This window comes from Lepus europaeus, chromosome 1, assembly GCF_033115175.1.
Source record: "Lepus europaeus isolate LE1 chromosome 1, mLepTim1.pri, whole genome shotgun sequence".
Lineage (NCBI taxonomy): Eukaryota > Metazoa > Chordata > Mammalia > Lagomorpha > Leporidae > Lepus > Lepus europaeus.
In genome coordinates this window covers 18895066-18922449 of record NC_084827.1, presented here as the reverse complement: position 1 = coordinate 18922449, position 27384 = coordinate 18895066, and the positions used below count along the sequence as shown (strand labels likewise).

The 27384-nt window shown below is 62.0% G+C and overlaps 1 protein-coding gene across 1 annotated transcript in view; it reads left to right on the top strand.

Moving 5' to 3' along the window:
- The window catches only part of NRF1 (nuclear respiratory factor 1), a 150696-nt gene extending 148229 nt beyond the window's left edge, over positions 1 to 2467 (top strand). The window contains exon 10 of the mRNA XM_062200782.1: positions 504 to 2467. Coding sequence (XP_062056766.1) covers positions 504 to 667 — 164 coding nt within the window. The 3' untranslated portion in view covers positions 668 to 2467. The remainder of the gene's footprint in view (positions 1 to 503) is intronic.
- The last annotated feature ends 24917 nt before the right edge of the window (positions 2468 to 27384 follow it).

Here is a 27384-nt window from a genome sequence, read left to right as displayed (position 1 = left end):
GGACTGATTTCAAATGTTGGCCATTGTGAACAGACCTAAGCTGGGCTCTGCAGGGCTGGGATGTGGTTGGGATGGTGCCAAAAGCCAGGGCAAGACAGGGAAAAGAGTTTTCCTTTCGCAGCTGGGACAGCCGGAGCCCGGGGCGCAGGGAGCTGAAGGGGGTAGCTCAGCATCACGGATGAGCCACGCGACTGTTCCTGGAGAAGGCAGTGGGGCTGGTGGGGCACAAGGCCATCCCACTGGTGGCCTGGACCTCTTCCGACAGGTGCAGGCGGCAGGCAGGTCTGATCTTGGCAAGTCGGGGAGTTGTGCCCTGTGCCATGTTTCTACCGGTTCTCCAAACTTCTTCCCGATAGGCTGTTTTAAAACATGTAAGGGGAGCGCAGAATGGGTTTGTGCCTAGACGTCGTGTCTGTGATCACAGGGACTGGCAGTGAGACGCCGAGCCTGTGTCTGCGAACCTGAGCTCCAGCCGCTCCAACGCTCTGCCTTTGTCTCCACAGGCCTGGTCCAGATCCCTGTGAGCATGTACCAGACTGTGGTGACCAGCCTCGCCCAGGGCAACGGGCCAGTGCAGGTGGCCATGGCCCCTGTGAGCACCAGGATATCGGACAGCGCAGTCACCATGGACGGCCAAGCTGTGGAGGTGGTGACGTTGGAACAGTGACGCACAGCCACGCCGTGGCGTTGTGTTCTAGTCCACTTCAAAATTTTGTACACGTTTGCAGCGCTGCAATCGAATGGAATTGAGTCTCGCGACTTTGGAAGGAAAGTTTTGTTAACCCTGTTTTTTTAAAAGGAAGAAGGCAGCGGATTTTGAAATTACATTTTTTTAAAGCACCACTCTTGAATTTCTGGGATCGGTGGAGTAAGAAACTGCATTGTCAATTTCACTGTCCCACAGAAGCCAAATTGTGGCAGGACTTCTTTCTGCGGCAGCGTGTGTATAGTCCAGTGTGTGTCCGTGTGAGTGTGATGTATGTATATGTGTACATATGGACAGACACATCTACATATATATATAAAGTGTATATGTACATACATGTATGTATATGTATGAACCCGCATGGAATTACCTGTATGAACTCACGGTGAGCTGTGGAAATGATCATTCACCCATTTTGTGGGTGATAGGGTACGTGGCCAGACACAGTCACCTGGTTTTTGTTCATACCAGGGTCAAACGTTGAGCTACTGACAAACTCAGGCGGAGGTGACCATGCCCTTCACCAAAGCTGCCTCCCCTAGTGGCCGCCCAGAGCCCTCCCTGGCGGCCTCACCAGAGGAAGGGGGTTCCAGGTCCAGAAAATGGGCCGCAAGACCCAGGGGCCCCCGGGCCGCCCAGCGCTGATCTGGCCACAGGCAGGTGAATGTCCGGAGGGCTCCCAGGCAGGGGCGAGAGGATTCTCCTCAGCTTCTCTCCTCCCCTCGCCCAGAGTCCTCCTGGATCTCCTGACCATTACAAAGTTGCTTTGGTTTTAAGGTCAGCCCTGAACTGGTCATGTATGTGAACTGAAGGTAACAGAAGTATTAAGGGTTTGAGGAGTGCGTGTGCGTGAAGTGTGCTTGCAGGTGTGTGTGTGTGTGAGGCGGGGAAGGGTGGGGAGGGAAAGGAAGGAGCGAGAGAGAAGTGCTCAGAGGCCGGGCACACCCACGGGAGCCATTTTCTCTGGATCTGTAGCTAGACGCAGAGGAGACTGGGACTGAAAGGGCCCCTGGGCCCGCACGTTCGGCCCCCGTGCTGGGGGTGTCGGGAGAGGACTGGATCAGTGCTTCCTGCCTTCCTAGATCCAGCCTGGCTTCCACCACTGCCCTGGGTGTTGTGTTGTGTGGGGCCGCCGGGGTGTGGGCTGCCCTCGGGCCACTGCCACAGGCCAGACCTCTGCTCCCCGGCTCGGGGACGGCCCTTCCTCCTCCCCGGGCCCCCGCGCGCGTGTGACAGTGTATTTAATGTGTGTTTTTTTTTTTTTTTTTTAATGCGACATTAAAAGATTCTTCATGTCTTGCTCAGCCTTTGAGAAAAGTTTCGGATTCTTGTATCTGCTTGTTTTATATAAAACTATCCAATGTTCTTTGTATGTTCTTTTCTGTACGTAATGGGGGGAGGGAAGGGAAATTTACATATAAACAGTCCTAGTTCTACAGTTTGTTATTTTTTTAATGATTCTTTTGATCGTCATTGTGAAGCTGTCCAGGGGCGTTAAAGTCCGTGTTCCTTTGTGGTGGGATAACCTCCTAGTAGTCTGAGAACTTGCCAAGAAGAAGACAAGAGCACACCCCCGTAGCAGAGCATGGATTCTGTGTTGTTTTCCATTCTGTCTATACTGCCTCATTCAATAAATAGTTGAAAATGTGGCAACAGGAAGTGGAGCTGTTCATCTCTATGAGAGCACTTGGCCACTTAGGAACTCGCTTTTGGGGTGACTTACTCGCAGTGAGTGACCTTTGAACTGTGCCCCTTGGCAGGATGGCACTCCAGAAGAGGAGGCCGAGGAGTCAGCAGGTCAGCTCCATCCCGTATAGAATCCATATTCTATGGAGGGAATAATGTTCTGGGTGAAAAATCTGCTCTGGAAATCCTAACGATGGTTGGGAGACCTCTCATCTGGAGTTCTTGTTTTAGGGCTTGATTCCATATTCACGGTAAAAGTCAGGTACAGGTGCACATTGGCTTCACAGTCAGGATGCCCGCATCCCACTCTGCCTGCCTCCATGCCTGCCTCTGGCTCCCGGCTCCAGCTTCATGCTAACACAGACCTCTGGGAAGCAACGGCAATGGCTCATCTGGCTGGATTCCTGCCGCCCAAGTGGGAGACCTTGGGTACGTCCCTGGCTCCCGGCTTTGCCCTCGGCCCAGCCCCGCCACCATGGACATCTGGAGAGGGTCCCCCACCCCTGTCTTTCTGCTTCTCAAGTAAGTAAATAAAATGTTTGTGGTGAGGTCTGGGAGCAGGAGGACCTCTGCGCTTTGCCAGGCTCTTCCAGCGTGAGGATGTTTAATATTGGCATGGCTCCTCCTTCTTGAAGCGGAAGCCAGGAGTTCCTTCCTTCTCACGGTTCCTTGTCTTCCATGTGGCAGCCGCCACCTCTGCAGCCACACTCCCACCTTCAGGCCCTTCCCCCACCCTGCAGCACGCGTGTCTCCCTGCTGTGCAGCCCTGCCTCTGCCTGGAAGGAGCTCACCTCACCAGCCCTTTGTCTTCATGGATGAACGTGTGGGTCAGGTTCCTGGCGGAACGGTTAACAGAACCACTGAGCGTTCTCCTCGATGCCTGGCAGTGGTTCGGGAAAGCCACTTAGCCACCTCTCCCCATCTTGCACACATGGCACCTGCTTCTGCCAGAGGATTGTAGCCACCCGTGGGACCTGCGGACTCTCTGGAGTACCATCGAGATAACATCGGGGCGTGCTACCTGTGGGTACCCGCCTGCAGTCCATGCTGCAGCCGGCAAGACCTGGATGCTGCCTGCACCGCATTGAAGTCTGGCGGGACCGATGGAGGCCTTCGCTCCCCTACTGCCTACGTCACCAACGGGAACTTCTAACTCCGCTGCCCACAGGGACCGGGTAGGTCAATCCGTGAGGGAAGCAGAAGCACTTGAGGTGTGATGGGGGGGGAGGGGAAGAGGCTGGGGGGAGGACCTCTCCTCCAAATGGCACAATGGATCACTGTGCCATTTCTGTGTAAAATACCATGATTGCAACAATCAAATACAAAATTCCTTACGTATACTGCAGGCAGAATAAAACCCATCTGTAGACTAGACCGAGCTTGAAGATCAGTTTGTTTTAAGATGTATTTTATTTATTTGAAAGGCAGAGTGACAGAAAGAAAACTTCCATCCACTGGCTCTCTCCCCAAATGGCCACACAGCCAGGGTTGAGCCAGGCCGAAGCCAGGAGCCTGGAACTCCATCCAGGTCTTCCACATGGGTGAGAGGGGCCCAAGTACTTGGACCACCTTTCACTGCTTTCCCAGGCGTGATAGGAGAGAGCTGGATCGGAAGTGGAGCAGCCGGAACTGGAACCAGCACTTCAGCAGGGCAGGCGGTGGCCTAACCCGCTGTGACACGGCTGCCCCGGATTATGAGGATGTTTTGCTGAACTTTGAAGTACAGGAGGTGCCGTGGGGAACAGAGAAGGGGGGAGCTTTTTTCCACCAAGGGCACACAGACATTGATAACATCATTCGCAGGCCATACAGAATCATCAACTTAAAAATGAGCCTGTAACAGTTACTGACTTTCAAGTCCTCTCCTGCCCATGGCTGCCTTGGCAGGGCCAGGCCAGATGATTCCATGGCCTTATTTGGCCCATAGGCCAGACACAGACCCCTGTGCCCAGTGCCAGTGGGCCCCTCTGCACGGGGAGCTGCAGCCGAGCCAGGGCTCTCCGCGTTCCGTCCTGGATCATCCAGGCTGCAGCGAGGGTCTGGCGCTCACAGAACCCAAGCTCTGGCCCAAGCATTCTTGGCTGTAAGTCCACAGTGGAGTAGCCCCTTGCACCAGGCTGCCAGGGCAGCCCAGGCTTCAGACACCAGCAAGGCTCCCCACACCCCGTCCCCACCCCCTCCTCCGTGGATGCCCAGAAGCCTTGGCCGCCAGCACGGAGGACCCCTTGGTTGTCAGTAGTGGAAGGCATCAGGGAGGACAGTGGGGCTTAATCACGCAGAGCAGAGGCTATGTGGGCTGACGGGGTAGAGCCCAACCCCTCTCTCCTCCATCTCAGCAGCAGCCCAAGGCCCCGGGGCACACAGGTGCTCCAGGACCAGAGCTGGAGGTCACCCAGGAGGGCAGCTCTCAGAGATCCCCTCCGGATGGTGGAGACAGCAGAGCACTGCAGGGGCTGGACAGCTGTCCACCACCACGCCACGCCCCCTTCCCATGCTGCCTTGGGGTTCTCCCCACCCCTGGAAGCCACCGGGCTAGAATGTGCTTCTGCCAGTGGCAAAGGAGAAAGCGACAGGGACAGCCATCATCTGCGGGTGCAGAGCCTGAGAACCTACAGTCGCGGCGGGAGGGGATTGGGGGGCCAGACAGGCTTGGGTCCGGAGCCCTGGCCAAGGCTTTCCTAGTGCTCATTCATGCAAACTATGGCTTGTCTGCCACTAGAGCATTAACGTGGTAGCAGCAGTCACCATCACACTTGTATGCCTGTGCCGTGCCAAGAGACCTGCCTATATATATTGACTTACTTAATCTGTACAAGGTAATACCATCTTCACTGACAGATGAACAAACAGTAAGAGGCTAAGGAGGGAGGAGCCTGAGGCACTGTGGTTGAAAGGCCACTGGGGATGGTCACATCCTGTGTCGGAGTGCTGGGTTTGAGTCCTGGCTACTCCACTTCCCACTCCAGCTTCCTGCTAACGCACACCCAGGAGGCAGCAGGTATGACGGCTTCAGGACTTGGGTCCTTTGGGAGACCCAGACAGCTCTGGGTTCCTGCCTTTGACCCGGCTGTTGGCAGCGTTTGGGGGCAGTGAACAGCAGATGGAAAATCCGTCCCTCCATCTTTCAAGTTAAAATAGAGACAAAGAGGTTAAGTTAGGCAGCTTGGCCAGAGTCCCACTGCCAAGATAGACTGGGGCAGGCTGGTCCACGAGTCCGTGCTGGGAGATAGCACTTCACAGCTTTTCTCGGGCCCAAAATGTGAGAGCAGAGGTGATGAGACCATCCCACCGTAGCCCAACATATTTGGGAGAAAACGTTAGAAACTGTCTCTCCAAACTTAACGCACTTGCATATAAAATACTGAAACTGAAATTAGAAAAAACGCCAGTGTTCACATTAATTTGTTGCACACACACAAAAAAAACCTTGATTTTCTGTTGAAGAAAACTGTCCACGTGATGTCCTGTGGAGGAAGAGTGGTGGAAGCCTGGATGCCCCAGCACTTTCTAGGTGCTCACACCTGAGCATTTTAATCTATACCTTACATATTCTCCCTCAGAACAGCCATTGTAGAGATCAATGTTTAAGCCAAAAGAAAAAAATCTGTAATTTGGAATCTTCCAGAACTTCCCAAAATGACTTCAGAAAATAGCCATAAGGAGACCATCTTTTTTAAAGAAAAAAAAATATTTTTGAAGATTTACTTATTTTTTTGAAAGGCAGAGATGGGGAGGTGGGGGGGTGTCTTCCATCCGCTGATTCACTCCCCAGATGGCTACAATGGCTGGAGCTAGGCTGATCCAAAGTCAGGAGCCAGGAGCTTCTTCCAGGTCTCCCAAGCTGGTGCAGGGGCCCAAGGACTTGGGCCATCTTCTACTGCTTTCCCAGGCCATAGCAGAGAGCTGCATCGGAAGTGGAGCAACGGGGATTCGAACCAGTGCCCATATGAGATGCCAGAGTGCAGGCGGCGGCTTTACCTGCTACGCCACAGCGCAGGCCTCAAGATATAATTTTTTAATTCACAAGTGAAAACAAGAATCTATCAGGGGCCAGAGGCCAGCACCCGCATGGGAGACCAGTTAGACTCCTGGCTTCGCATTGGCGCAGTTCTGGCCCTTGTGGCCAGCTAGGGGAGTGAACCAGTGGATGGACGACCTCCCTCTCTCTCTCTCTGTTGCTCTGCCTTTCAAAGAAAGAAATCTTATATAATGGGATTCTCTACCGTGGGCCTCAGGGTGCTCATCAGTGCAGAATAGCAGCCCAGCTACCAGGATAACAAACAAGTCCTGGGCCCCTAAGCAGCAAAATGCGGGGGCTCAATTGAGTCCCTGGCCTTGGTTTCCTCCTGGAAGTACCTGGTGCTGCCTAGGACTCAAAGGAGGCAGCCTGAGCCTCAGCCTAAGGGGGGTGCGTCCACCAGGTCAGCTGAGGCCACGTGGCTGCCTGTGAGCCAATCAGTGAGGGCCAGCAGATCAAAGCCACCGGGCCCAAACCACAGGTCAGGCAGGCAGCTCTGAGAAGAGGCCGGGCAGTGCCCCTGCAGCATGGCCAAGAGACCTGGGTTTGAGAGGGTCTGAAGCAGGAATTAGGGGTCATTAGGGGAACCCCATGCCCACCATCGTACCATTGAGATGCAACTTGAAGGGCTTTAGCATACACACAGAATCGCACAGTGTAAATCCAATTTTAGAACATCTTCAGGTTGCTCCCCTCACATTCTCCCAGAAATGAAGCATGGAAGTTACCAAATCCGTGGGAGACCCGAGTGGAGTTCTGGCCTAGCACCTGCTGTTAGGAGTTTTGAGTGAATGAACCCTATCTTTACCTCTCTGTCACTCTGCCTTTCAAATAGAAATATTTAACCTTTCTAAAAAAGAAGTTGGGGGATGTGGGTTAAGCCACCCCCTGCGATGCACGCGCCATGCCAGTTGGAATCCTGGCTACTCCACTTCCCGTCCAGCTCCAGGCTGAGGCACCTAGGAAGGCAGCAGGAGACGTTCGGAGTACTTGGGAAAGACCCCAGCGGAGTTCCCGGCTCCTGGCTTCAGCTTGTCCCCGCTGTGGCTGTTGTGACCACCTGGGGAGTGAGCCAGCAGGTGGAAGATCCCTCGCTCGCCTCCTCTGAGGCTCTGCCTTTCAACACTGGTGAGACAATGAAGGCTCTCCTGTACAGCTCCGGTCTTCACACAGGGACTCCTGCTACTGGGACATGAACAAGGAGCCCGTTCCTCAAAGGGGCAAAGCACTGATTCCTTTCAGAAAACCAAGGTTTGTGCAGGGGCCAGCATCGCGGTGAGTAAAGCTGCCTCCTGTGACACCAGCATCGCATTGGCTACCAGTTCGAGTCCTGACTGCTCTGTTTCTGATCCAGCTCTCTGCTAATAAGAAAACAACGAAGGATGGCCCAAGGCTTGGGCTCCTCTACCCACGTGGGAGACCCGGATGGAGTTCCAGGCTCCTGGCTTCGGCCTGACCCAGCCCTGGCTGTTGGAGCCCTTTGGGGCATGAAGCAGCAGATGGAAGATCTGTCTCTCCTCTCTCTAACTGCCATTTAAATGAATAAATCTTTTTTTCCAAGGCAGTGTACTGTGGCCAGGATAACATGGTCCTGAGTGTTTATTCAGAACATTCTCCTAGGGAAGGGTGGAGGGGGCAGGATGGGGTGCACGGCGGGCGCTGGGCCATCCTGGCTGGCGACAGCCTCTTGCCCGGGCCACCAGCCTGGGAGGCGTCACAAGGCTGACATCTCTGCGTTCTGCCTTCACATCTCCTTAGCTGGCGGCTTCCACTGCAGGATCCCAACACGCCCCAGCCCCCGGGCTGCCTTCCCTCGGAATGCAGGGACCCCAGGTGTGGGAGCAGAGCCCCCAGGTGGAAGGACCCAGACCGGCCTTGGGGCAGAGGGCGGGGACTGCGGGAGATAGAACCACCTCGTGCAGAGATGTCTTCATGGCAGGGTGAGGCCCCCACTGCCCTGGGAACGCGGCGGGGGTGGGCCCCTGTCCTGCTCTGCTCCCCTGACAACCTCCGCCGGAAGCTGTCCTTTCTCTTCCCTCACCCTGGCCCCATGCCACCTTCCCAGGGGCAGGGAGGACACACAGGCGACCGTTGGAACCGTCCTCAGGACAAGGCACCGGACCCCTTGTCTGCCACTGACACCCGGCCACAGCACAGAGCGCCTTGGCTTGGCCACGTCCAGGGCAGGGAGCTGGGACAGACACAGGACAGGGCCTCTGCAGCCACCTGGCGCCTCTGCTCTCGGCCTCAGAGCCTTCAGAGGCTGGGACACAGCCATCCCAGTGCCGCCAGGCTTTCTGAGCTAAAATCCGCAGTCCCACCCTCTCCTGAAGACCGGGGAGCCGTTTCCAAGGATGGAGTGGACTGGGTTCCCAAAGCAGGTGCCAGAACCTGACCGAGGCACACCTACGGCCTGCTGTGACGTCCGTGGTGTCCGGGTGACTGTCACCACAATCGCCCGACCTTTCCCCTCTCCTTCACTGCACTAACTCCTTCCTTCTGCCCCTTCTAACCTACACATAGGGCCGTACACTTGTGCCCAGATGCCTGCCCGCCGGGGCTGCCCACCCTTGGGCCAGATTCCTCGTGGACGTGGAGCCGCATCACTGGCCTCTTCCCATGGAAGACCTGGGGGTCACCCAGGATCCTGGGGCCCAAGGTCAGAGCGTGGGGAAGCTGGGGGCTCTGGGGGTATCGTGCTCCAGGTCGGGACCGGCCCCAGGCCGCCCTGTGAGCCCTCGGCTGGGGGCAGCACCCCCTCGGCCCCATGCCTCCGGGGAGGGCAGAGGACAGGTCACTCCGGCCTCATAAACCCAGGTAAGGCGCTTGGGCTGATCCTGGGTGGGGGCCAGGGGAGGGAGGGGCATGGTAAGATTAGCCTGGAGGACAGGCTGAGGGGCAGGGCAGGGAGGCTGGTGCCTAAGCCTTCCTCCCCATGGGGTCCTCGCGGTTTGTCATTGCTGCTTTCCCACCACCCTGCTAGCATGGCTCCCAGCGGAGGGCAGAAGCCCCTGCAGGGGCCAGGGCCTCCCCAGCTCCCCGGGCTGTGCAGAGCAGGGACTGTAGCCTCCGCGGCTCTGCTTCCCCCGCCAAGGCACTCCAAGGTCCTGGTCCCATTTGCGCAGCTGTTACCACGAAATCAGCCCAAAGCCCCAGACTTCGTCAGCGCCCAAGGCTCTGGGGTCAGCTCATTCCGAAACAGAGGCACAGGGTGGGGCGACCAGTTCTGGCTCCAGATGCAGCTCATCCATTGCCCCAGGCAAGTCCGCCCTGGCTGCTCCCAACCTGTGCTGTAGCTCCCAGGAGTAAGGGTGCGGCCCTATATCATACCACCCCCAGCATGGGGTGGGGGCGGGGAGCACAGCAGAGGCCCTGGGCTGCCCGCCATGGGCCAGAGCATCTGTGGGCACAGGGGAGACTCCAGGGCTCACCCCGCCCCAGCCAGCAGCTCTGCCCAATGCAGCGTCCTCTATCCCCCCCCCCCCCCAGCTGAGCCCCAGAGTCCCTGCTGTGAGCACCATCAGCGGCTTACCATGCGGCCACAGGCTGGCTCCAGCGCACAGGCCACCTTTATCCAGGTCCCTGTAACACTCCTGAGCACAGCCGGCCCCCACAACCATCTGTCCCTCCATGGCACGTCCTCTCTCTGCCCTCCTCCTCCTCTGAGCCAGAAGCCCTCCCTCAGAACCCTCCCTGTGGTACCTCCTGGGCAGGGCGTGAGAAGGTTCATTACCCAGTTGCAGAGCCAGGTGAGCGCCCTCCCAGCCCCTGGCGCAGGCTGGACGGTGGCTTCCCGCCGGCTTGGAGACCTGTGACCGCAGGGCGATGCAGGGAAACACCAGCTTCACTTCCAGCTGCACCTGCCCTCTGCCACTGCCTGGCGCTTGGGGGCCACAGTCGCCGTGGTGTTTGCCAGTGGAGCCGCAGGCGGACTCTGCCGTGGCTGCTGAGGCCACGCACCGTAGTTGGCAAGTCTAGAACCACCGGATCCCATACCTCACCAGTGTGAGTTCTACCATTGCCAAAAACGGGGGGCGGAGGCAGGCGGTGCAGAGTCCCCAGAGCAGAGCGAGGAGGCGTGGCCTGTGCTGGGGAAGAGACAAGGGACGGTTACAGGGGTGGGCAGGGCCAGGGAGGAGGGTCTGATCTAGACAGTTGCCCTCCCACCCCCTGGCCCCAGTCCCTTCTGCTCTGTCTTGTGGGCAGGGCGAGAGGAGACACCAAGGATAGGGCCACTCCCCCCTGGAGGACAGTGCCTCCTGGGCTAGAGAGCCCTCCCACCCCCATGGAGAAGGAAGGATGTCTGGACCCCCTGTTCTCTCGCAGGCCCCAAGGAGGCCACCCCTGCACTGGCTGTGGCTGGAAGAACATGGATCCAAGACCAAAGCAAGGTCAAGGCCTTCTACCCAGACAGGAGCATGGGTAGTGCCGCTCCTCCCCAGTGGGCAAGGACCAAACTATAACCGGGGCCTATCCCCTCCCCCACCCCAGCCAAGTCCCACATTCAGTTCTGCTGGTCCTGGGAGGGGACTGGTGGGTAGGACTCCCCACAGGCCCCGCCCCAAGGGCCTGGCAACTTACCAAAGCCGAAGTGGGCTCTTCCCAAAACAGATGCGCAGGTTGGGGGGCTGCTGCCGCCGCACTGTCCCACAGGCTGACAACCCCAGGTCTCCGGCTCACCGAGGGCAACCAGCCACAGGCAGCCTCTGCATTGCACATCGGCGGCGGGAAGGTCAGGGTCGCCCAGCAAGGGCAAGGCCAGAGGTCCTGGTCCCATGCCTTCCCCAGACCAGGAAGTTCCTCCCACCTCCCTCAGGGTGCATAGGTGGGTGGGGCCCCTCCCCTGGCCTCAGTGGACCTGCCCCGCCATCTTGGACTGCACCCTAGGGCTGGTCCAGCCGCACCACTGGGGCTGCCCCGCCCGCTGGCGATCAATGGAGCCGGATCTCATTTCCACCAGCCTGAGGCTGCAGAGCTGCCCGCAGGAACCAGGATAATGGTGGGGATTGAGTGGTGGGGGAGGGGCGGCAGCCTGCCAGGGACTTTCACCTTGCAAGAATCTCAGCAGGGGAGGCAGGCCAGGGAGGGGGGAGGGAGAGTGAAACCCCCCACCCCCAGCCGGCCTGCCACCTGCATGCCTGCTAGAAACCATTGCAGCAGGCAGCCGGCCGCAGTGGCCTCCAGTCGCCTGGCAGGTGTTACAGGTGGAGGTATCCATGAGCCTGCAATTAGCTGAATTATGCGAACTAGAAATTAGTTCCGGCCGAGGTACCCCTGGGAGTGCTGGAGCAGCCCCCCTACCCCGCTGCGTGCAGGAGGCAGCGCCCACCAGCACCTGCCACCCACAGCTCCCCCAAGGCACCCACCTGGGCAGGTGTGAGGAGCAGAGGCAGAGCCACAGGAAGACCCGGAGCCCAGATGGGGACCACCCAGGGTCGGAGGGCAGCTGCCGGCTTCCAGCTGGAGTTCTAGGAAGCTCTGCCAGGCAGGAAGGAGCAGAAATGCCGCCAGGCAATTCAGAGGGTCCAAGAGATGTTCTAGAAACATCTGCCAGGAGTCTTCCATCCACACCCACACCTCCCTGCCCTGCCCTGCCCCACCCCACCCCATCCCAAGAGGTGGTTCTCATGGGGGGGGGGGTGCTCTCTCTGGCCCCTCTGCCCTGTGGCAGGGAGCCCTGGGCAAGCGCCCAGGCAGGCCCGCCTTCGTAGCCTGGCACAAACGGCCCTTTTCCCAGGGGGTTTCCGCACAGGGAGACCAGCATGGCACCCAGCAGAGAACCTGTTGTGGGGGGAGGGCTCCTCCCTGTCTGGCAGTACCAAATAGGCAGACAAACAGCTGGACCCATCCCAGCAGCCCCCAGGGCACCCAGACAGGTGGCAAGGGCAGCGCAGCCCAACTCCTGCTGAGAAGTGGACTGGATCCTGTGGTCCTCCTGAGCTGAGCAACCTAAAGGGACCTACTGACCCAGCCTGAGTGACCAGCCCGCGCAGGAGGCTCCCCGGTGAGAAAGCAAGCAGCTCCCGGCTGGCCTGCATCCCAGGACAGCCGGCTGGCCTCTCGCTGACCGCTGCTCACCAGGGCTGCACACGGGGCCCAGCCTGGCTCTTTGATGGACCAGACCCAGGCATCCCAGCCTCGGTATCTGCCATCATGGCAGCCTTGGATGCCCACACCTGTGGGTTTGGGCCTGAGGCACCCGCAAGGCCCCAAGGACAGGGTGTTGGTGGGGGGGGTGGTGCCCACATCATGAAACTCCCCCAAGGAGGCCGACTCTACTCCTGCCAAGGCAATGGTCCAGCTCTGCCGCCCCAGCCTGCCTGTCCATAGGACTGGTGGTTGGAATCACACACCCCCAGGCTGTGTGGGGATGCCTGAGGTCAGGTGATGTCACCTGACCCTCCGATCACCAGCACACGCTCCCTCCCTAAGTCACAGCCTGCCTCCAGGAAGGGGCACAGTGGCACCTAACCCGGAGCCTCCTGGGGGGCAGGGCTGCGTCCGCTCACTCCACCTGCAAGCCACGCCAAGCACTCTCACCATTTTGGTGGCATGCAGAGATGGCTCACTCCACGGCCCCAGCTGCAGGACAGTGTCCCCCACCCCGAGAAATACCCAGACTGACCCCAAGGGCCTCCCCACTGCCTGCCTCAGAACCCACAGCAGAAGGCCGGACCCTGTGCTGCCAGCCCAGGTCCCACCCTGAGGGTATGCTGGGAGCTGAGCTGGGCCCCTCCAACCCCTGGCATCACTCAGGCCAGCCCTACAGATGGTGACCTCCCACCCCCGCCCTGGGCGGCCCCATCTGCTGGCCCAGCTCGGATTGCCAGACTCCCAGCTCTGCGGCGGCCTCAGGCAGTGTAAGGCGATCTGACTGCCCACCAACCGACCGGGCCCTCACCAGCAGCTGAGCAGATGGGCGAGGAGAGGCGGGCGGGGCCGACTCCGGGAGGCAGTGGCGGCTGTAGCGGCCTGCTTTTCCCATATTGGCACTGCACATGATTGCTCAGAGCGGAGAGACACAAGCAAAAATGTGCTAGTGCCAAAATCGGCCAAGCAGATGGGACTTGGTGGCAGCCCCCCGGGCACACGCTGGACGGGGTCTGTGTATCCGAGGCCCTCGCGGATCTGTCTCTGCTCTGTTTATGGCCCTTCGGTAATTCACTGACCGAGACTGTTCACAGTGAATTCTACCAGTGCCATACACAGAACAGGAGTCACGCTCTCCAGCCGGCCCGCCCGCAGACCCTGCAGAGAGACCAGCTGCCCACCACGCCAGCTCCCTGCTCCAGGCAACCCACCCACTCAGGAACCCCAGCCGGCCCCCCACCGCCACCCATTTGACCAGCTCAAAATGACCTTCAAGGAGACAGGCTCGGGGCGGGAGGAGGGCTGACCTCTGAGCCTGGCAGAGGGTGGAGCGAGGCCACATCCAGGTCCTGCAGGCTGGGGATGGAGGAGCATCAGGACTGTCCTGTTCTTCCCCAAACAGCAGCTGCCAGAGCCGCCTCTCTGTCATTCCAGGTGCCCCCTCGTCCCCTGGGGGCAGTGAGCGGGACACCCTTCCTGGCCTTTGAGCACAGACACCCCCACTGCAGGCTCCACTGCAAGACCCTTTGGTCTCCACCGACCTCCAGCCAGCCCCTCGGGAAGCCAAGCCTGCTGCTTACCGCCTACCCCTTCCATCCCAGACCAGACTGGACTGTGAACTGCTCAAGCAGGCCAGCCCAGGCCCGGGCCACGGCAGAAGGCCAGGGAGCCCCTTAGGTCAAGGAGGTGGCTCGCAGGGAGCTGCAGGCACAGCCGCCCTCCGGCGAGGGGAGCTGCTTCTGGCTGGCTCAAGGGGACTTCGGAGGAAAGCCGGCCGGGGGCGGGGAGGTTGCATCAGTGGTTGCCAGAGCGGCTGCCTGGAGAGAGGTCCCTGTGGAGGCGCCAGCCTCGGGTGCCACAAGCCCTGGGGAAGGAGAGGGAGGGAAAGAGGCTGGGAGGGTCTCCTGAGGTCTGGCGCCCAGGGCAGGAGGGCTGGGCGCGGTGCAGAGCAGCACCCACAGGCTGCCACAGCCAGCGTGTAACCAGAACACCCCGGAAGGTCAGAGAGCGAGTTCTCCCACCCAGGAATGAGGCAGCCTCTTGAAGATGCTGACCCCAGGAACAGCACCCCATGAGCTCAGAGCTGCCAGGGGCCCTGCTGCCCCCGGGCCAAACCCTCCCCCACACCACCCTCCAGTGGCCTCATCTCCCCTGATCTGGTGGTGGGGTGGTCTCAGAACTCAGCTAGACCTCCTAGCCCAGGGGCTGGGCGTGTAGGTAAAGGGTGTGCCACTGCAGCCTTGAACTACCAGTCAACCAGGGGCCATTGACATGTAGATTCATGGACCCACCTAGAAATCTGCAAGTTAATGGGAACCCAGACGGTAGGGTGGGACAGGGTGGGACAGTGGGCCTTTGGCGCAGCCCGAAGGCTGCTAAAGGGTGTCTAGGTTTTGTGATTCTGGGTCTACCTTCCGGCTAATGCACACCTGGAAGCAAGTACTTGGGTCCCCACCACTCACAGGGAGACCTGGGTGGAGTTCCAGGCTACGGGTGGATGCACGACCTCTATTTGTCTGCCTTTCAAATTCAAGACCAGGAAAGCAAAATGTAAAAAATTTCAAATGCCTGGACAACAGCACCTAAGAAGTCTCTCCCCAGGTTTTAAGGAAAACAGAATCCTGCGTTCCTTTTTCTTTTTTGAAGGGGAGTCCACAATGGGCAGAACCATGTGTTGGGAAGGGGGGCCGGCGGCGAGCGAGGGGCAGGAGCAGGCCTGGGGATGGGGCATCCTGCCCATCAAAAGGAATGAATGGCACATGGGCGGAGAGCAGCTGGCGGCGATTCGGTCAAGGCCGCGTGCCTGCCTTCGGATCAACTGCAGAGGCCCCTTGTCCTCTCTCAGGCTGACCCGGAGCGCAGGGACCAGCGTGGGGAGCTGGCTGCCCCTCCAGCTGGGAAGGCTCCTCCCCCCTCCCCACCCCTCCCAGGCAGAATGCCGCAGGAGCAGCCTGCCGCAGTGCCCTGGTGGTGCCACGCCCGGGTGAGCCCGGGAACCACCCAGTCGCCCTGGGCCTCGGCTGCTGTGGGTCAGCAGCCCAGCTCCAGGGAGGCAGCTCCAAAAGCCCCAAAGGGAAAACAGAGCTGTAGTTTGGGGAGTCCTGAGTGGCAGCGTGTGCCCTCCCTGAAGGCCACCACCCTGACCTTGAGATCCAAGGCACAGATATCTACTCCCGGCAGTGGGAGGAAGCCTGGATCTCCCACCCTGGCTGGGCGTGAGCTCTTGGCAATAAAACCACAGGGGTGCTGATGTGCCCCAGAGGGAGACCTGACCGATGTGGGGTACGGAGGTGGGGGAGGGGGTGAAGGGGTCTTGGCCCCACCCTCCTGCGCTGGTTTAGGCCCCCGCTCTCTGCTGGACATCTACAAGGCATCATAAGCCCCCATATCCCAGCCTCATCACCCAGAACCAGCCCAGTCCTGGTGCCGTGAGCGCTTCCGCGCCCAAGGGGCCTCGGACTGATCCCGTGTCTACCACCGTGTCCCCAGGAGGTGCAGAGGCAGGGCAAGCGCTTTTGGCACAACCCAGGTGGCACCCAGCAGCGATCCAGGCACTGGAGCTGTGCAGGACCACCAGCGCGGGAGCCACTGGGCCCCTTCAACTCGCCTGGTGTTGGAAACTGGACAAACGAAATTCTTGCAAGTGAGACCGGCATCCCGGAATTTTTTCCTCCTTTGCGCAAGGTGGACCCCAGAGGCCCCGCCCCGCCCCCTCCGGGGCTTGGGGGTGGGCGGCCATGAGAGATAAAGAAAGGATAAGCGGCATCGGAGGCTGCAAGTCCGCAGCCCAGGTTGGAACCAAGAGCCTCCCAGGGGAGGCGCCCTCCCGTCCAGGCTGAGAGCTGGGCGCTAGGCCACGCTCCTTGCGGGGGCAAGGGTGGCACGCTCTACCGTGGGGCTACCCGGACGGCCTTCTTGGAGGGCTCGGCCTCGGGGGACGGGCACCGGGCGGCGATCAGACCCCGGGGAGGACGAGGGACGCAGCACCGACGTGTGGCACGGGCCGACGGCAGGAAGAGCGGCCTTTCAGACCTCGGAGGCTTTGTGATGCCGGCAGCAGCGCTCGCGGGCTCGGCCGCCGGCACTTCACCGAGGGCGGGACAGTGGGGATGGGGCGGCTGACTGGGGCGCCGCCCGCTCAGGCTCCCTCGGGCTGAGCCCGCACTAGCGCCCCCAGGCCCCGCCCGGCAGGTGTTCCACACCTAGTGCGCGGGACGCCCGGGTCGGAGCGGGGGGTAGGTGAACGGCTTAGCCTGGAGGGCTCCAGAGAACCAGCCGACCCCCGCCCACCGCTGGCTCCAGGGCGGCACCCACGATGCCCACACCCCCAGGGTGCGCTGACCCGCAAAGCGCTCAAGGCGCGCCATCCCGCCGCCAACCCCGGGGCAGGGCTCAGGGGCCCTGGCCCTCGCCAGAGATCCCTGGAACGGGGACCGACGCAGGAGGGGAGGTGTCTCGGCCGCGTACTCCGCGGTGCCCGGGGTTCGGGTCTGAGCGCTGCTTTCCCCCAGGGACTGGGCGGGGCCGACCGGGGGGCCACAGACGCGGCGATTAAGCTTCGAGGAGTCGCTGAGAGAAAGTAGCTCCAGGCGCCAAGGGCTCTCTCCGCACCCGGGTGCCGGGCGGCTCGCCGCCCACCGCCCCAGCCCTGCGACTCCACCTGGGACCACCAGGGCGCCGGAAGGCCGGCACGACCCCGCCGGATTCTTCGAGAAAGAGGCGCTTGGGCCCGCGCCTATACACGCAACTCGCCAAGCACCATCCGCACTCAAACTAAGAGGCCGCCTCCCACCCCCTGGCCGGGTGAACACCGGCTCGGGGCGGACGCCCCTGGGCGCCCAGGCCCCGGGCGACCCCCCGGATGCCTCCGGCGGAAGGCCCGAGAGGGCGAGGATCCACGATGCCGCGTCATCCCCGAAGGCGGGCCGGGCCGCTCTGCCCCCGCCTGCAAGCCAGGTTCTGGCGGTGTGGCCCCGGGGCGCCCGCCTCCACCTCCTCTACCTGGCTCGACCCTGGCTCCGCCCGGCCCCGCCCCGGACACTCACCTGCGCCGGCTCTCCGGGCTGGGCGCACCGCCGCCTCCCAGCTCCGCGCGGAGTCCACTCGAGAGGAACAAGGCAAAACGGGCCCTCGTGGGGAGTGGGCTGGATGGAGCGCCCGGGTGGGCCGAGGTCGACGACCCGATCTCCACCGCTTCGCGCAGGAGGAGGCGGCGCCCGAGCGCAGAGCCCAGCGGGGGAACAAAGAGGAACCGGGATGGGGTGGCGCGCTTCCTGGGTGTCGGGTGACAGGTCTGCAGGGGAAGGCCCGGGCCGGGCCACCTGAGGAGGAGCCGCCTCTGTGCGGCCGGCGGGAGAGGGCTGGAGGGGAGCGCGGCCCGGAGGCCCAAGGAGCAAGGAACGCCGGCAGCCCTGGACGGCGCGGCCGGAGCGACGCCGGGAGGCTGCGGCGCACAGGCGCCGGGGCTCCACCGAGTGCGGAGATAACGACTCGGGGAGGGTTTTACCGCCCCCTGAGCCTCGCCCGCCTCCGGGGCCGCGCCATTGGCTCAGGTGCTGTGGGGCGGGGGAGGGGCAGGAGGCGGGCCGGGGATGATTCACCTTGAATGTGGCTCGGGTTGGTGCACGGCGCAGGGCACGCCCGACCCGGACTGCGGAGACGCCGCGAGCGCCGCCTGCTCGCCCAACCCGGCTGGGTCTGGCCCCAAGGGGGTCCCCGCGGCCCGCCTCCCGTCCCCGCCTCCGGCCGTCGGGCCTGGGTGCTGCAGGCCTGCGGTCCTCCCGGACGCCCCGCCACGCCGCCGCCGCCCCCCGAGCCCCGAGCAGCCGAGGTGTGTGCAGTCCAGCATGCTTGGAAATCTGACCCTGGGCTGGGGGAGGGGAGGTGCGTTCGGAGCGAGGACGCACTGCGGGGCCCCTGGACGGATCTCTGCAGTCTACACCCGCGGCAAGGGGCGCAAAGGCGGATACAATTCAGCGGGCGCACCCAGACTCAGGGACACAGGGCAAGAGTGGGGACCAGGGGCTCCCCACCACCCTTGCCCAGCTCGGCGGCCTCACAGGTGTAGCCACTGCCGCCGCCGCCGCCGCCGGGAACAAAGGCTGCCTGTCCCGGAAGGGGGAGGGGGAGGGGAGCCGCCCCCAGACTCGTTCCCATCCTCCCTCCTCTCCCCCCACTGCGGCAGCGGCTCTAGCGGGCGGAGGCGGGGCAGGAGCGGGCGCGGATTAGATCCTACCCTCCGGTCCGCGGCCTGGATACCACCAGGAGCGCTGGGGTCGGGGGAAGCAGGGGCACCCCCAAGCTGTCAGTGTTGGGACGGCCTCGGCCTCCTTGCCCGGCATCCTGGGCCCCCGAGCGCCCCCTCCCTCCCTGCCTCTTTGGGCGTCCTACCCGGCCCCGGCCCCGGCCCCGCCCGGCCTGCTGCCCCAGACGGCAACCACAGCTCAAAACCAGATTAAAATAAAACGTTAATCCGCCCGCCTCCCCTTTAGTTTCTGGTTCTCCCCCTCTACCTCTGCGAGTCTGGCCGCGCAGAAGCCCCTATAGAGGTGGGGGAGGAGGGGGCTTAGCAGCCGCCCCCCCCCAAAACTAGCGGCCCCTTGTGCTGAAGCGGAAGACCGTTAGCACCTCTGATGGGGTCGAACGAGAAGGGGGCCAAGGCGGTGGAGAAGGGCGGAGAGTCCCCCCGCCCAGCCGGGCAGGGAGGGGCCGGCGGTGACGGTGCGCATACGAACCCTCAATATGCCCGACTCCTGGGCAGGGCCTGCTCCAGCCGCGGACGGTGCAGCCGGAGACATTAGAGGGCAAAACCTCACCGCGGATGGAACGGCCGGGCGAGCCTCTGAGCCTCGATGTCCCTCTCCTCTCGCCACCAGGGATGGGGCGCGACGCGCGGGGACCCAGACCGCGGAGATCAAAGCAAGGCACCGGGCCCAACAGGCCCAGGGCGGAGGGTGGGGGGTGGGTGGCTCCACGTTAACCCCTCCCCGGCCCTCTCGCTCTCCCCCGCCCGTCTAGGTTGCCCTGGCCCTCCCCGGCCGCGTCCCGACCCGCGCCCTACCTGGTCGCCAGGCCCATGGGATGCTGGGGGTCCCGAGCGCGGTGTGCCAGGGACCGCAAGGCGGAGGACGCAGACCGCGCGGGCTGCGAGTGGCCCCGCAGCCTCCGGCTCCCCTTTATAGCGCGCGCCCCGCCCCCGCGCCCCGAGCGCCCCTCCCCGGCGCATTCACCTGCTGTCGAGAACCAGACACCGCACCACGGAAAGCTAGCCGCGGGGCCGCGCGCTGCGGCCATCGGGGCCGGCGGGGCGGGGGCGCAGCCCACACGGATCCGATTTCCCCCTTTTCTTAAACTCCCGGCTGAAAGTCGAGACGGCCCCGGCCCGGGAGCCAAGCGCCACTTCCTCCCCCCGCAGCTGCCCGAGCACCCCGAGCCCCCAAGCCCCACTCCGGGAGGGGCCGCGAAACTGCACCCGCAGGGGCCTCATACATATTTTAGGGAGCAAGTTCGGCCGGTAACCCGAGCTGGACCCGGACGGTGAAGGGGCGGCCCCCGGAGACCCGATCCTCCGGATCCCTTACGGCTCAGGGCCCACGTTTGAAGAGGTGGCTCGGGTCCTCAATTCGCCGGGCTGTGCAGCAGCGCACCCTGGGACCGTACGCACCCCACCCTGCCCCTGCAGCCCGCGATGTTTGTTTGCCCAGGACGCGTTCCCGGCCTCGGGCAGGAGTCGCTTGCCCCGAGCCGCCCCAGGGGCGGTGCACCGGACCTCAGCCGCGACCCTTGGTTCCCGCTCCTGGTGTCTCCACGGGTCCCTCTGGCTGGTCGCCTCCTGGTCCCTACCCCATCCTGCTGCCCTAACCCCCGTCGCGCATCTCCGTGACAGTCTTCGTTGTGCTGAAGATTTGGGGCGAACAAGCGAACCCTCATGCTTCCCTCCCTTCTCCTGGGACCGGGGAGGGGAAGGGTGTTCTCGGTGGGGTCCTTCTGCCAGGATCTTGGCGCCCCAGTAAGGGGAGCCCGAGTTTGGGTCCTCCCTACGCCTCGCCGAGCCTCAGTTTCCCCATTTGTGCAGATTGACTCCCACCCTCGGGGATGAAGGGAATGCGTGTGTGATGGGAACGCGCGCGTACTTGGTGACCCGGAGGTCCTGCACGTGGCAGGCCCCGCATGGTCGCTGTTGAGGACTCGTGTCCTCGCGCGGGCGCGCGACGTCCACGCGGTGTCCACCCAGCGCCAGGTTCCCCAGGTCCGTGCCGGGGCTTGCGGACCTCGTCCCCTCGCGAGAACGCTGGACTTTCAGTCTTGACATGGCCTCAGCCCTCTAGGCTCGGCTCTAGCATCTACACGTGCGTGCGTCCACACTCGCGACGGTTTTCGAAAAAGCTGTGTGTGCGCGCGGGTTCCTCCGAGGGCTGCAGCCAGGGAGGGTCTGAGCGGGCTGCGGGGTCAGAGGATGCGGTGGGAGATGCGGAACGAGCGAGACACAGGGCGGCCGCTGAAAGGCGATCCTGCCTTTCGCATCGACCCGGCTCTAAAAAGGAATGAGGAAAACCTATAGGATCCGACCTGGAAAACATCCTGGGCGCTTGCTGAAAAAAGCGCCCAAGGCGCACCGGCTCCTGTTTGTGTGCAAATCGCAAAAGGTCTCCGCCCAGAGGAGTGGACACTTGTTTTGTCGGATGTGCTCTGGAGTGGTCGAAGCCATAGCGCTGTTTACCATGTGCTAGTGTTGAGTTTTCGATTAAAAAGGAAGCCACAGGGATTTAAATTTAAAAAAAAAAAAAAAAAGACCCTGTTTGTGGATGCTAAGCCGGGCGGAGCCGAGCGAGCGGAGAGGGCCGGCTGCAGGGAGCAGGGGGCTGGGGCGGTGGGGGCGGGCGCCCAGGGCCCTGGGCTCCAGGCCGGCGCGATTCCGGAGCCCGAGCAGCGAGCGCAGGCCGGAGAGGGAGACGGCGGGCGCGGCCGGGCGCTGCGGCGGCAGGAGGGTTCCCGCCCGCCCCTGGCCGCAGCCACCGTCGCGGCGTTCGATCCCCAGCGCAGCCCGGGCGTGAGCGCGCGCTCCGGGAGTGTCCCCGACGCGAGCCGGCGGAGGAAGCGGCTGGCCGCGATGGAGGGCCGGGTCCGGCCTAGGTTTCCTCTTCTACCAGTGAAGCTGCAAACCGCCCCCGCGCCTCTTTCTGGAGGACGGGAGGGAAGGGCTCGTGGGCGCTGGAGAGGGACCCGGCCGTCCACTGTAGACGCTCAGTACGGGAAGGGGGGGGTCCTCCAGCACTGGACACCCTGGCTTTCCGCGCTGCGGCCCCCACTGCGCGTGGAGCCCCGGGTCCCAGCTCCGAGACCGAGGAGTGGCTGCGGGGCTCGGGAACCCCAAGGCTTTAGCCAGACTGCCTGCGGCTGCGGGAGTAGGGGGGGAAGGGCCCCGCAGCGCTCAGCCGATTATCCAAAGGTCGATGACCCAGATACGGTTTGGCCGAGGGCCACGTTTTACTTCCGGCGTCCAAAGCAGAATTTAGCCGAATAATCGAGCCCCCACACCAGACAAAGGCTTTTCTCTTTGTGATGCATCCGAGGGTTCGGGCTGAAAGGTCTCCAATCTGAATGACCTGCCCTGTGAATCACTTCATGGGTGTTGGGCGCCCGGCGGGGCCTTCCTCGGCGTCAGTTTCTTCCTCTACAAATTGGGTGCGTGCCCAGGTCGGGGGGCTGCAGCGGCGAGTCGCGGAAGGGAGGAAATGCTTTTTGCGAGCTCCTGGTAGACAGCCGTGCGCGGATTCCTGGAAGGTGCAGCGCCGCGCACGTGTTGGGGTGAGCGTGTCTGCCCTGCGTGGGTGAGGACGCCCCATGCGGCGTCGTTACCCGCTCGGAGGCTGCCCTCCGGCCCGGGGTCGACAGCGCCTGCCGTGCGCGCCGCGTGGGCTCTCGCCCGTCGTCTGCCTCGGGGGCCGTCCGGGTTGTGCCCCCCCCCCAAAAAAAATCCCCGTCTCTCCGAGGGCGGAGGCGCAGGGCCCCGCGTTCCTCTTTAGGCTGTGGCCCGCGTCGAGCTCTCCAAGACGCGTGATCAGAAGCCCGGCCGTGCCCCAATCCCAGTTCTGCGGATGCCTGCCGGGAGCCGTCCCCCTGCGCTGCTTGGGGGAGGAAGATTAAAAACCGCCCGGGACCCCCCTGGGGAGGGCCGCGCTCTGCCCTTGTTGGAGGAGCCGCAGGTGTTTTCCTGAGGTCGCTCCTGAGGGGTGGGTGCGCTGCACGTGCCCGGATACCTGGAAAGGTTATCGCGGGCCCGGGAGACGATGGTAGCAGAGAGGTGGAGAGCGGGAGGGGAGGGCCCGCAGCAGGGTCGGTGGGAGGCGCGGGAGGGGCACCAAGGGGTCGCCCTAGGAACCAGAACTGGCGCGGTGGCTGCCCAGGAAGGGCGGGTCCAAGGCTTTGGAAAGGGAGGTAACCTTGGCCGCAGCCCGGAGCCCTGCCCTGCGGGGAGCAGCCTGTGGACGCTGGGTCGCAGCCTCCGGGCGCACGTGGGGGAATTAGGCCCAGCCCTGGAGCGAATGCCAGCGCGGCAGGGCTAGGACCACTGCTGTTCTCCCCGACCGCCTGGGCAGGCGCCCAGTGACCCTGCCTCGGCGTGAGACCAGCAGCACCGTGAGAGTTCAGCAGCGGCCGGATCCCAGCAGGTGCCACTGCCGTGCGTCTCAGCCTCCTGCCGCTACCCTGACGGCCGCCCTGACCCAGCCGGCCCTGTCCAGGGAGGCCAGACTTCCTCCGGGCTACCAGGACCGAGAAGGAAGCCCCAGCGTTGCCTCTGCTTTGCCAGCGCCGGTCTGAAACGCGCTCCCTGGCCTGCGCCTCCCGCTCCAACCTGCTTTCCCAGGACACCCCAAGGACGGGAGCTGTGGCCGTGAGAGGGAGGCGGCCAGAGCCCGGCTGCGCTGGCTCTGAGCGCTGCATGGTGGGGGGGGCCGCAGCGGGCCCGGCTGCCTTTGGCTGGCACAGGGGACCCCAAGTCCTGGAATCTGGGACTATGAGCCAATGGCCGTGCCGGCCTTCAGGAGACAAAGCGATGTGACGCCTGCTGGGTAATATGCTGCAGCTTCCACTTCCCAGAAACCACAGTGGGTCTGGAACCCCCCTGGGGGCCCAGACTGAGCCTGAAGGGTCCACAGGCTCGGGGAACAGCCCTCCTCCCTCCCTCTTAGTCACTTGCAGAGCCCCCAGCGCTAGGGGCACAGAAACCCCCCCAGGAATGAAAGGAGGCGGTGGGGGGACTCCCTTTAGGCCTCCCGTGGGCCCCAGGCCCTGAGGTCCCCCCTGCCCTTTGCTTTGGGGTAGCGGGGCTGCCTCCCCAGGCCCCTCTTTGCGTTCCAGTCAACCACGCCAGCCTCCACCCTGGGCCGATGCTGGTGGGCGGGGTCTCCTGGAGGAATTGATTTCCACAAGTCCCTGAAGTGTCTCCTAGCAGTCAATCTCCTGCCCCCCGGGGTCCTGGCCCATGAATGATTTAGCGCCTTGGAGGGGCTGAGCCAGAGGCCTGCCGCTGCGCGTGAGCCCGGATGGTGATGGATGGCCCAGCCGCCCTAATGGGAGGAGAGTGCAGGGGGTGGGCCGGGAGGGGGCAGGCTGTGGGAGCACCGGCCCATCTGGCTCCACGCACTCTGCTTGGGGGTCTTACTGATGGCCCGCGGAGCTAATTGCCCTCCGAGGTACCTGAGAAAGGGCTCGAGTCCATCTCTCTGTCTCCAGCCCAGAGGGACCGCACTCATTGCAGAGGGGGCTTTGTCTCTGATTCCTAAAGTGCTCCAGAGAGAGAAAGGAATTATACCGAGTGTGCTGTTCCCTTGCAGGCCCATGTGGCTGTGCGCACACGTCCAGTTTCCCAAGAATCCTCTCTGGAAGTTCATCATCCTATCCCACCTAAGTCCTTCCTGCTACCAACGAAGCCCACTTCTCTCTGAATCCATCTGGAACCAACAGAGAACAGCTGGTCGGGATCAGCCATCTGCCAGCCCTCCTGAGGCACACATGGTGACTGCGGCACGGTCGCCATCTCTCCGGCACCCAGAGCCCCTCTCCCCATGGTTCCTCCAGGCCTGGGTGACCCTGCTTCTCTCAGCCCCACCAGCCTCCAGGTGAATGACAAGGCTTCTGTCCATCAGCATCCACAGGCTACTGGTTTCTTGGGCGTGGAGGAAGGCAGAAGGGTGACCCCTGAATGGGGCAGTGGCCTCTACCCAGTCTTGCCATCCTAGACCCTCACAGGTCCTGGTCTCCCCTGGGAGAGGTGTAACGGGGGGGGGGGGGGGGGGAGAAGGAGGGGGGAGGGGGAGGAGGAGGAGAAAGTGCTCTTCACTTCAAGGCGGCTTCCCTATTGGCCTCGGGTGCGGGCATGGCTGCTGAGTGCGGAGTTTTGTCTAGGACTGTCCCTGCGTGTGCACCGCGAGAATGCACCAGGATCCTACGCGGATTAGCCGAGGGAGGGGCAGAGAGGACTGGGGCGCAGGTTGGGGAAGGGTCTGCTTTTCCTCTGTCGCACAGCTTTGTTGAGCTGTAATTTCCATACAATGAAGTCAGCCGGTTTAAGCATCCCTTGGATGAGCTATGACCATATTCACACCCACGTGGCCACCACCACAACCAAGATACTGGACAGTTCCCTCCAGCCTCTCCCTTCCCCTGCCCTCCCAGCCTCACCCCCGCCCCAGCCGCCGGCAGGGGCTGGCCTGCTTTCTATCACGTGGTTTTCTTGGCCTTTTCTAGAATGTCGTGCACACGCAGTCCACGGCCTGGACATTGGAGTGTATCTGGGGCATGCATTGCAGGCAGCTGGTGGACATATGGGATGTGGGTGCCCACATCCCATATGGAGGTGCTGGTTCGAGTCTCAGCTGCTCCACCGCTGATCCAGCTTCCTGCTAACACATCCTGGGAGGCAGCAGGTGATGATTCAAGTGCTTGGGCCCCCCGCCACCCATGTCAAAAACCCAGCGGGAGTTCCTGGCTCCTAGCTTTGACCTCGCCCAGCCCTAGCTATTAGGAGCACTTGGGGTATGAACCAGCACTCACTCCATTGCTTGTCTTTCAAACACATGAAAATAAACATTAAAAAATAGTTTCTTATTTATTTGTTTATTTGAAAGGCAGAGTGATGGAGAGAGAGCTTCCATCCACTGGCTCGCTCCCCAGTGGATGGAGGAGGCAGGAGCCTACGAACCTGAGCCGTCATCTGCGGCCTCTCAGATGTGCATAAACAAGAAGCTGGATGGGATGTGGAGGCGGGACTCGATGCTGGGGAGCCTGAGTGGCAGCTTAACCGTCTACGTGACATCATGACGCTGAGTCTGGCTTTCACTCGGCATACTGCTTTTGAAATTCATCCAAGTTGTTGTGTGCATCAGTGGTTCGTTCCTTTTCACTGCTGCATAGTATTCCATCGTGTGGCCACACCACTATTTGTTTAGGCTGTCTTCAGGAGGTTAACGTTTGCGTAGCTTCCAGCTTGGAGCTAATGTGACTAAAGTTACCATGAGCGTCCATGTATGGACATCGGGTGACTGTTTAACAGCCGACCCTCGGGTGGGAGATGGGAGCCCAGGTTTGTGGTGTGTGGGGTCTCTGATCCCCACCATGGCCACTGGAGGCTCTCAGGTGACACGTGGCTGTCACTTCCCGTGGCTCACGAGGGCATGAGCGTCCTGGTGGTTCTGCACCCCGGCCGAGACTGGGTACGCCAGTCTCATGTCAGCATGCAGTGCCTGTGTCCTAGGTCTCATGTCTGCTTCATTTGCATTTCCCTGGTGGCTGCTGGTGCTGAACTTCTTTGTGTGTGCTTGCGTGCCTGGATGAATGAGTTTGAGGGGGTGGGAAGGAGGCCCCGGCTCCGGAGCATGAAGAGGAAAGAATGAGGCGCCGCCCTCCAGGGCTCCCGGCACTCAGTGCCACCGTGGAGATGGGGGTGGGGCAGGGTGGGCCGGGGAAGCACGTGGCCTGGACAGAGGCCCGAGGCACCGAGGTGTGCAGAATTCTTCCTTGCCCCCTGTGTGAGTCAGCTTTTCGGCCCTTTAGGTACAATCCCCGGGGGGAGGGCTCCTTGGGCAGGAGAAGGTTGACTGTGGCTCCTGGCGTGGTGGCTCCGTTAGCCTGGCACTGATGGAGGCGTGGCCGTGGCAGAGCAGGTGTGGGGAACAAGCATGGTAGGCCAGGGAGCAGAGAGGGAAGCTGGGCTGAACTTGGCTTAAGGAACCAGTCCTCAGGGTGGACCCCTGCAGGTCATGTCAGGGTGCTGGGCCAAGTCCCACCTCCACTTCCAGCCCAGCTCCCTCCAACATGCCTGGGAAGACAGCAGGGGATGGCCCACGTGCTTGGGTCCCTGCCGCCCACATGGGAGACCCAGATGAAATTCCAGACTCCTAGCTTCGGCTTGGCCCAGCCCCAACTGTCATGGCCACTGGGGGAGCAAACCAGCAGAGGAAATATTCTCTCTCTCTCTCTGTTTCCCTGTTTCCTTCTCCCTGTCACTCTGCCCTTCAAATAACAAATAAAAAATAAATTTTAAAATAGATTTATGCACTTGGGCCATCTTCCACAGCTTTCCCAGGCCATTAGCAAGGAGCTGGATTGGAAGTGGAGCAGCCAGGACTTGAACCGGTGCCCACATAGGATGCCGGTTTTATGCGCTATGCCACAGTGCCAGTCCAAAATAAATCTTACAAAAAAAAAAAAAAATCACCAACCCCTCTCCTGAGAACTACTGAGGGCCTGTCCCATGTCCTAAAGACCTCCCACCAGATCCCCCTCCCAGATACCAGAATCATAAAAAACCCATCAGCCTTTAAACCTCAGCCAAGTCCTGTTGCATCGGAACAAACACCTTTCCCGTTGTCCGCAGGTCGGG